This window comes from Micropterus dolomieu, linkage group LG13 (assembly GCF_021292245.1).
Source record: "Micropterus dolomieu isolate WLL.071019.BEF.003 ecotype Adirondacks linkage group LG13, ASM2129224v1, whole genome shotgun sequence".
Classification (NCBI taxonomy): Eukaryota; Metazoa; Chordata; class Actinopteri; order Centrarchiformes; family Centrarchidae; genus Micropterus; species Micropterus dolomieu.
This window is the reverse complement of record NC_060162.1, coordinates 7868142-7878565: the sequence shown is the minus strand read 5'-3', so window position 1 is coordinate 7878565 and position 10424 is coordinate 7868142. Positions and strand designations below refer to the sequence as shown.

General features: G+C 38.3%; 1 protein-coding gene across 2 annotated transcripts; it reads left to right on the top strand.

Moving 5' to 3' along the window:
- Positions 1 to 1180: 1180 nt before the first annotated feature.
- zgc:63972 (protein CutA homolog) lies at positions 1181 to 9836 on the top strand. Of its 2 annotated transcripts, none has more exons than XM_046067067.1 (7): positions 1181 to 1262; positions 2915 to 2996; positions 3480 to 3622; positions 4681 to 4740; positions 5570 to 5615; positions 5704 to 5753; positions 7836 to 9836. In XM_046067067.1, exons 1-7 carry the CDS (start codon positions 1246 to 1248, stop codon positions 7936 to 7938), a joined length of 501 nt encoding a protein of 166 aa, XP_045923023.1. In that variant the 5' UTR covers positions 1181 to 1245; the 3' UTR covers positions 7939 to 9836. The 2 variants fall into 2 exon arrangements, with proteins under 2 accessions (XP_045923023.1, XP_045923022.1); XM_046067066.1 differs by having other exon boundaries at positions 1194 to 1262; positions 2888 to 2996.
- The last annotated feature ends 588 nt before the right edge of the window (positions 9837 to 10424 follow it).

Sequence of the window (10424 nt, the reverse complement as noted above, 5' to 3'; positions counted from 1 at the left end):
CACACCCAAATTTTTGACAGTTTGCTTGGCGCATGAAGTCAAAGCTCCCAGACTTAAAGCTGGATTGTTTGACATGCATTTAGTACTGAAGATAATACACTCGGTTTTATCTTCATTCAGATTGTGCTTGTCTATTATAGCCCCTAAAGGCAACATATATAAAGAGAACAGGATGGGGCCAAGAATTGAACCCTGGGGTACCCCGCAATAGAGAGGAGCAGATGATGAGGAGAAGTCACCCACTGTGACAGAGAAACTCCTATTTGTCAAATAGGAGCTAAACTATTTAAGTGTGGAGCTCTGAAATAAATAGATAATTTTAATTTAAAAAGCTGGGATCTGAGATCCCAAACATAAGCAATGTGTAATTTTTCAGTTCAAAATAATGTTTATAAGCAATCATGTTTGGAAAAGTAAAGTTTCAAAGTGATACAGTGTGTAGCTGTTAAAGACAGCCGGGGTCTCCAGGACCCCATACAGTAGCCTACATTAAGTTAAAGTAACATTACCTCAATGTAAAAATACTCACTAAACTACTACACAAGAAGGCAAAATCTATTTATAGTATAATGCAAAAGAAATGCACATTTAAGAGTGCTATATAACCTATTATCATTTGATAATTATTAGGCTAACATTAAGCGCTTTTTAGTTGCAGCAGGTTGACACACTTTAGGCTTAGTGTATATCATATTTTATAAACTGATTATATGTAACATCTTAAACTACAAAGTTACTAAATCACCTGTCAAATAACTGTAGCAGAGAAAAAATTACAATATTTTCTGAAATGTATGGAGAAATATAAAAAATAAATGGAAATAGAAGTAAAGTAGCCTACAATACAAGTGTTTTAAAAGTAGGACCTACCATACTTCGGTAAATGAAGCTGCTTATTAGTCGCCACTGATTACAGGCAGGCCTACATAGAATCAGAACAATATAGGAGATTAAATAAAACTGGCTATGACATCCTTATCCTTGTATTTTACTCTCTTCTTATTTCGATAATTCACTGGTTTTTAATGTGACGACACAAACACGTTGTGAGGATGAAAGAAGTTGTGTTTATTCCGTAAATACAGCAAAGCCGATTATGACCCAGGCCGAGGCAGAGCAGCAGAGGTGAACTTGCAATTTTATTGGTTACTGGCGTGCAAGGAAGTGTGAAGCAGCCAACTGAACGGCGGGGATTTATCACTGCCTCTGAACATCGGACCTCCAGTCCCAGGTCAACACTGCACCATGTGGTTCTACATAAGGTAGGTAAATGAGAATGTCTATAAAGACTCTCAGTCATCCAGGTCATAGTTATCCAACGAAGGTTAAAGTCAACTGGACTTGGTTGAAGATACTGGAGGGAGGAAACGTCTTCCAGTATCTTCAACCAAGTCCAGTTGCCCTTGACTTTAACCTTCGTTGGGTAAATGATAATTTTCCTCTCACAAAACAGCTGTTTGACCGGGCCTGATGGGTAATAAAAATGATAGAACACCAGAGGTGTAAAGTAACTAAGTACAAATAGGCTACTTTGTTACTGTAAACTACTTAATTAGTTTTTTGTACCTCTTGTGTTTCAAGTTGTTGCTACTTTCGCTTTGTAAATTTCTAAGCCAAATAACATTTTAACAAGGTTTTACTCTGATACATTCTTCACTAGACCATCGTTTCTCATAAAAAAAGAAAAGCATGCAGTGCACCTGGGTTGAGAAGCAGTCAAAATCAAATGTATGCCCTAACTGATAAAGTCCTGGGCAGGACTCAGCAGACACCGGCAAACGCCGGGATCTAGTCACTGTTGCGCCGTGAGTCCTGTCACATTGTGACAGCAACTCTTGAAGAGTTTGGCAATATAAACATCTAAAAACTGAGGCGCAAACTTGCTCTGTTAGAGACTGTGAGCTGCACAATAACCGGTCAGGCCATCTGCGCTTCAGAGAGGCACAGCGTCTACACTTGATTGCGCGTACACATCGCCTGTTACGGTAAAGCGTAGGGCACCGATAGAGACGTCATGTTGCAATAAAGTGCACCTCGTAAATTCCGAAATCCATTCTCGAAATGGATATTAAGGTTATTTTAATACAGGAACATTTCTATACATAAAAATGTAATATAGGCTACCTTAATTTCTTTCACTACAGCATTTTTTAAGAATCACTTGGCAAGACAAAACCAATTGCCTATTCAGTGCTATATATATTCAGTCTTTAAAATTCCTAAAAGTAATCCAATCAAATTGTTTACAGCAGTTGTATATTCTCCAGATGCTTCTGTGATGATTTCCAAGTTATTTTACAACAGCAGTACATTCAGAACCAATACACATACATTATTTTATGGAAATTTGAAAACTGGAATTTAAAGCACTGGATGGGCTATTGGTTTTGCTTTGCTATGTGATGTGAAAAAATGCTTTAGAGAAAGAGCAAGAAAGTAATGACAGTTGTATGTATTTCAACAAAGGAAATAAGAAAAATATATATATTTTAATTCCCCTTTCAATTAACCTCAGTGGCCATTCCTATATAAGATTTCTGAGTTTACGAGGTGCACATGAATGCACCATGAAGTCCCACCGGCGCCCACACGCTTTACCTAAAAAAGCTGTGTAGACGCGCATTCGATTCTGACGTGCAGATAGCGCGACAGTGCCTCTCCGAAGTGCAGATGGGTGACTGCAGTGGAATAACGCAGGCTAATACACAGCAGAGTATATGAAATATCCACTTGTCCTCTTGCGAGTCAGTAATCTTATGATTGATGATTCACTGTACGTTAATATGCTGCAGGCCTATTCAAGCGTGTATGTGGAGTGTGTAGTACTTTTTACTTTTGACACTTAAGTACTTTTTAAACCAGTTACTTTTTACTTTTACTTGAGTAGTATTTTGACATTTGTTACAACTACCAGAATGGAGTGGCTGTTCCGGCGATGCAATAAAGAGGCTGTCTTCTACTCTGTCTTTCGGGCGGTGCTGTTCATGACATGTATGGTAAGAGCTACTGGGATTGTTTTTTTGGACTTTTGTAAGCATTTCTCATGTGAAAACTTTGAGCAAAGTATAAGGTAATCCGTAACAAAAAGGATTTGATGTCGGAATTGCTAAATTGTTATTAATTGCACTTTTTCTAACATATTTGTGGGGGATTAATGCATCTATGTCTGGCTGGGATGCAGAGAAGTAGGACAGATTATAAATTGGTCACCGCATCTGAGCCAAGGCCCATCCTCATTTATCTGTGACAGACAGCGCTAAATAATAAGAGGATAAATACTGAATCCAATCCAATCCAAACATGACAATCCTTTCAGAGGGCAGCAGATAATTAAATTGAGTTATAACTTTGCCTCCCAAATCAAATAATGTGAAACAGCCAAATGTCCAAATAATTTGACAGATACAAACCTCACCCAGGTATGCCACAAACATGCACTTAAAGTCTGTTAGGTAACTTTTACATCCAACCCCTCCTAGCTCTTGGTCCTGTCCCTGTATTCCGTGTTGTGGTCTGTTGGGGTCCAGCTTCATTCAGCCTTCACAGGGAGCTATGTACCAGGCTACCACTCTGTCCTTCTCATCAACAGTCCCAACGAAAATGCAGCCAACGACATTGCCAGGTACAGTAGTAAGTCAGGCCAGGTTACATTTTACAGTCTGCATCACACCACTGTAGTGCCTTAAATTTGTTAAGTGGAATGATTCAGCTCAAATACGTCAAAAGAATAGTTCCACATTTTGGGAAATACGTGTATTTGTGAATTTCCAGGGGATCAGCAAAGTGCTATCTTATTCACTTGGTTGTCGAGAGTAAAATGTGAAGCTCAATAAGCTGCTACTCTGGCATACAGATAATATAGAGCTAGAGCTGGCAACGGGATAGCTTAGTTTAGCACAAAGACTTGAAACAGCTAGTCTAAAGTTTTTAAAAATTCAGTTTTTATAGGGATTAAACAAAAAAATATACAACATGGTAATTACAAAACTGTGGAAGTACTGGTTGGCAGTTTTTTTTTTTTTAATCATTGTGGCGGCCAAGTAAGCAGTTTCCTCCTGCCTACAGTGTTTCTGCTAAGCAAGGCTAAGCAGCTGCTGACTCTAGCCACCATTCAGGTGGCATCAATCTTCCCATCTAATTCTTGGCAAGAGAGTGAATAAGTATATTTCCCATAGTATTACTTTAATCTGGGTGCTAATTAAATTACTTTCCTTTGGTATGGATTCGTTAATGTGATTTAAACCACTGAAAGTCAGTCAGCCATGCTTAAATTTGACTTTTCTGTCTTGAGAAGAAATACAATCTTGTCAAACCCACAACTGGTAGAGCGCTGTGTTTGCACTCTAATCTTCATTGTTGGCATTTTAGCTGCATCTAAATGAGCTCCATTTACCACATGTTAAGACAGAAAGAAGCGCAGGGGCCAGATATGTAAATCACCTCCTTCAGAGACAGTGGTTAGAGGAGGGGGGCACGCACAGGTGAGCTGGTAATAAACTATAATATAGCAGAAAGCAAAGTTTACCATCTTTTCTGAATGTAGTGCATGTAAGTCCATCCTTGCGGCCTGCTTGAAGAGCACCATAATGAACCGCTGAGTTTCATGCTGTGTTTGTGTGTTTAATTTTTCTTTCCTCTCTTTCCGATCCACGCTCCCGACCCTTCTGTCTTTTTTCCCAGGGCAATCATGGAGAGGCGGCTGGCAGCCAGTATTAACATTCTCTCCAGGACCTCCACAATGTAAATCATATTTGCCCCCTACCTTGACACAATTTTGTACCCAGCTGATGCACAAGCAAAAAGACTTGCTCTGTCATAATGTCATATGTGAGAACACATTAACAAATATGCTCCTTTTTTTCTCTCTCTCTCTGCTATATAGCTGGTTAATAAGAAATCACATGTTGAATGGGTTGCATCTGAATGAAATGTGTGGCAGTTAGAGGTCATGCGGTCGATTTAGCTTTCCTGTTAATGCATAACCACAAAAGGAACAAGCAAGGAAAAACTGGTTGGAGGACAGAGCGTAGCTCAATAGAAAAGGCATCGTTAAACCTGTTATCCAAACAGAGGTTTAGCCTATAAATAGACAATGTGGTTGGACTAGTTTTAGGGTGAGGGTGGTGATGGAGGTGGTAGGGGTTTTATGTGTGCCAGTGCAGGTGTGTAATGAATAAGTTTCATTTATATCGAGGCTTATTTTGTCTTTAAAATATATTTTGACATTTTATTTGGGACACGCTTAAGTATGGGTTCTTGTTTTGCTGCCTTTTACAAGCCGTGAAAAAAAAGCACCATGTTTAAAGTGCAGAGTCAGTTTTGACACCATAAAAGCCTGTCGGGGACACTTTGACAGTATCTGTAAATCACTGTGTCCGTAATAAATGGTTGGGCATGGTTGGTTTGATTGCTGTGTTCTTTCGGAAAATATAGTTTTTCATGGAAGCTGTACTTTTTTTTACTGAATTTAAAGGCTCTGCTCCATTTACTGGTACTTTTCAGTCCCCTCTAATTTATAGTCCCTCATGTATGGTACTGTAATAATGTCTTGTGTTTTCTCGTTCTTTAGGTACTATTGGAAAGGCGAAATCCAGGAGGCAAGTGAAATTCTAATGGTGAGCTGACTGAAAAAGTCCTGTTGTGATTAATGCGTACTCAAGAGACAAAGCCGAGCTGTAAGATGAGATGTCACTGTTGTTGCAGCTGGTGAAAACAAAGACCTCCAGGATCAAGCAAGTCATAGAATATGTGAGGTGAGATTTTGCTTTATAAAATGGGTTTTATTTCAGATTATTGAAAACTGCTTTACTGTTCATCAAATTACTGTTTAGGTTTCAAATGAACTAAATACTTAAACTGGATTAAGTTTAAGGATTTAGTCGCTTCAGTGTGAAAATAATACATTTACTGTAGATGTTTGACTTAATAAAACATCCACATTCAAAAGCAGATATTATTTCAATCAGGAGAGACTTTGTTATGAAAATAAAGGGAGCCAGATTCAGGTATGATGAAGATGTTTCAGAAGACTTGCACAATGTGGTTTAATGAGACTCAGCCGAGGAGATATAGTGCTAGCGGTGTGTAAACACATGCAATGCCAACACCAAAAGTAAAGGATACTTCCGGTCTGGGGGTATTTATCCTTCCTATACCTGTGTCCAAATAAGGTTATTGTTCTCCCACCTATACATATGTGAAGACTCTATTGGACATTGGTTCAAATAAAGACACTATGCTTACCTAAGTTAACCTAAAGTCACGTTGTGAGTCATTCAAGCCACATGCAATACTTTCTACATAGAGCCAGTCAGTCCATCTAAAAATGAAACAAAATAAAGATAACCTTAACCTTGGGTTACCTAACAAGTGGATAGCAGTGCGTCAACAGATCCACATTATTATTATTATTGTTATTATTAAGGAACTACAGGGGCTCCATGATTCGAATTCATTGAAAGTGCAGTTTGAAAATAATTGGTTTTAGTAGCAACTCCTAATGGTTGTTGCTTCCTGCTTTGCAACAGTGCAGGTGCGCCTCTCCCTTGTTCTCTCCTTAGCTGTTATTTCTGCTACTTTTTCCAACTTGTCTCAAACTATAAAAGCTTAAAGGAGGTTTCCTATAACAACTAAATCTTTGGCAGGATAATTTATGACAACTCTGGTTTGCGATAATCTACTTTGAACTACCTTCAGCTACCCACAACATTAATGCATTGTGCCCTGGACTGCATTATACCTCTCTGCTCATCAGAATCGATGGAGTGCACAGACAGTCATGAATTATTGCAGATGATTGTCATACTTGAGACAAGGATATTCGTGCTGGAGTAGTTTTCTGAACTCCACAACACTCTGCCCATGTCTTCTGCCAGCTAATCAGCAATCAACTTGAAAATATTTTAATGGACAGCTGTCTCTAAATGATGCCACAACTTGCCCAAGACTTACTGAAGCAAAACCAGTGAATCCATTGGTTATGAATGGGATTTCTACAGTACCTGCTGGGAAAGTCTGGGTGCAAGACCTGAAGATAAGAACAAGACCGTACCCCCTTAGAGGGCAGAATTTATGGATTCATCCTCAGCCAACTTTGATCCTGGACAGCCAAAAGTGAGCATTAACACAGACCACAGTCACCCCTGATATTACAACCAGAAAACAGGTTCAAACTATTAATAAATCTACACGAGACAGAAGTTTCATGTGTAGGAAATAGGACAAAACTAATCCAAAGAGAAAAATCAGCTTGTAACTATAGCTGTGGGAGATGCTGCTATTAGTAACATAAGCAATTAAAATATATTGCATTCCAGGTTCCATAGTCTGTAATAAACCATCAACTCCATCAACTCAAATTAAACAACCCAAAATTAATTATATTATTCAACATTTGGGGGCACTGAAGTTTGCAGAGATAAGTCAGAGGTGCTAAAGCAGGACATAAACTTGGTTAGACAAAGACAACAGTGCAGCAGTGCTTTGTGAGTCAACCCCTTCCATTTTCAGTTTTATGAACAAAGCCAGAGTGCATAAGTAAGGAGGTGGAGTTGCATTTTGTTTAATTATTCTTTCTAATGCAAGCATATGTCTTTATGGAGAAATTTTCAAGCTGTACTTGACTGATGACTTGAATGAACCGCTGTCTATCATCTGTATTGACTTTATTGCTGGTGATTATAACGGGTTGTCAACATGAATTACCTTGGTGGTTATATGTGCTACATAAATTCATTTGTCTTTGCCTTGCCTAGTACAGATATTAGTTTCTACTATATTGGTCAACTATAGGAAGAAATTTTGTCTTATCTGACATGTGTGTGGGTCTCTTTAAGGTCTGTCCACCCCTATGCAAACCCAGAAGTCCTCAGCTTCCGTGTGGAGGACAGCAGCCTGGCTTACATGAAGTGGATGGATGAAGCCATTTCAGATGACTGAAGTCATTCAAATCCAAGCCAATCTCTGCATGGACTGCAGCCGAACATGGAAACTGAGCCATGTGTACAGGCTGTTGTTTGAAGGCTTTGGATCAAAGGATTCAGAGAGTACTCTGTTGAACAAAAGTTCAATACTTGACATTTATACTATTTTTTTGGATTTGACTTCAGCCCATAAAGAGCTGTATACCACAGCCATAGAAAATACTTGCTTCAGACTGGCTGTTAACATTGCAATATAAAGTAATCTGCTTTATGCTATGATGTTCCCCGTTAACTCTTGCTGGTGAAACTGACCGAACGTGGCTTAAACTGATTTCAGCTAAACTGAATTTGAATAGCCTGTGGAGTAAGGAGCTATGGTACAAGTGAGATAATACAGTCCAAGGTGCAGTATTTTCATGTGATGAAAAATGTCTTATAGTTCTGCTTTTTATTTATGTATTTATTTAAGATGACATCATTCCAGCTGGCAGCCGTTAAGGTTTGCCTTTAAGCTAGGTTTATAGTTTGTACTGGAACATATTGATGGCATGACCAGACCATATATTGCCTGTTATTGAACATAACATTGCCCATACTGTAACATTACAAATTGCATTCGTTGTTGTGAATTGGAACGTCAAAACATTTTCCAAAAAATAGACTTTCCAAAAAGAGCAACACAAGGACAGGATGTCAAAGCAATCTGCATATTCCTACTTTTGCAGTAAGTAATCTTGTGTACTATATTTACAGGGCAATATTGCTGTACTGTGATCTAGGTTAGCTGAACTTGTAGTAATAAAACATTTTCCACATTGTATAACCTCAAATGAAGTCACACAGAACCACTGAGGTTACATTGACACCCAGATATGAATGACAGCACTTGGCATTATTGCACATCTTGACCCTGTCTCTCACTTGTATTTCTAATGACTAATTATAAAATGTTTGCATTGTCTTAGTTGTATCTTGAAGATGAACTGCTGTTGATCTGAGCAGGTCTCCCTTGTGATCTCCACAGGAGGAGAATTGAGCAACAAAAACAAACTAATTTGTTAATCAGCTCCCAACTATATTTGCATATCTTGAGAGAATTACCGGTCAGAGCCTTGTTCTTGCTTTTACAGATATACATTGGAAATACGGTACATGACCACAGAGGTGGCACACAAGCTTTGTTCAATGTAACTGTGTGCCTGTAAATGTGCTATTGATTAAATTTCAAAAAGAAAGTCAATATTCTAGAATACAGCAAATCTGCCAGTTATACCATGCCATATGTGCGGTTCTAAAGGTCAGGCATGCACGCTTACCTCATTAAACAAAAACACTCACTAAGCCTCAGTCTGTAGACAGCGTTTCTGACATGAGGCCCCAACAAAGGAACTGCAGACGTGGTTTAGTCGAGTGTTTGTGCCAGTGGAGACAAAAAAATCCCTCCCGTCGGGTCAGGAGATCAGGCCGTTTTTTGGCAGTGTGTGTGTGTATGTGCATTTCTGTGTGTGTGGGCATTTGTTACTTCACTGCATATGTATCCATTCATATTAATGTGTATTTACTGTAGGTGTGTACACATCATGTTTGAATATGCTACACATACGTACAGGTACTTATTGTAAGTCCTGCAACCTCATGAAATGATCACTAGATGGTGGTGTTTCAGTACACTTAAAAACACATCAAACTGTTACCAGATATTCACATGTGAATCATATTAAGTTACAGTAATGCAGATTACCTGTTGTTTTGTGCACTTAATTTAAATTTTATATATCAAAACACAATCCACTAATTTCCCAACTCAATATAATTCTTGTATGGTACCACTACTACTCACTACCACTCCTCTCCTGAGGTTTTGGAGCAAACTTTCTCCACTACTTAATATGAAATCAGGTTCAGTTGTATGCAGTGAGCTGAAAAATAAAATTCCAATAAAAGAAAGTGTATTATATATATTTCCAATATTTTGGAATCATTATTATAACTACTGCTTCAATAAGCACTGGTTGCTGTGTTCCAGATACATAATTCTTTTTCACTTCTCTAAATAATTTGACACTGAGTAAATCTCTTGTTCACAATTAATTATTTCCCACTGTATCTCTTTGTACTTCTGTAAAGACCTTCTCTACAGTACATTCAGTCAAAACCTAATTGGTTGAGGCAACTAAAGAACTACCATATATCTCGACATGAATATTATCCAATTTATATAAACACAGAGACATATGGCTGGCTCTTTTCCTTCCTGTGTGTTATTAAATTCTCCATGGGATTCAGACTTAGGAGGAGGATAATTAAGAATAAGCTGTAAGAAACAGACCCTGATAACATGCTCCCACTGAGCAATTCAATAAACTGAGGATAATATCACACACAGCTATCTGATTCAGCTAGGCAAAGATGGTGAGCTAACATAGAATTCTTTAATAACTTATGTGTATATATTGGCAACAGAATCTTGTCACTGCATTTTGAAAGACTATCAGAAAACTA

Coding starts and splice junctions, on each gene's coding strand:
- zgc:63972 (XM_046067066.1), top strand. Junction 4,741..5,569: donor CTCTCCAGGACCTCCACAAT/GTAAATCATATT, acceptor CTCGTTCTTTAG/GTACTATTGGAAAGGCGAAA. Junction 5,754..7,835: donor CAAGTCATAGAATATGTGAG/GTGAGATTTTGC, acceptor GGTCTCTTTAAG/GTCTGTCCACCCCTATGCAA.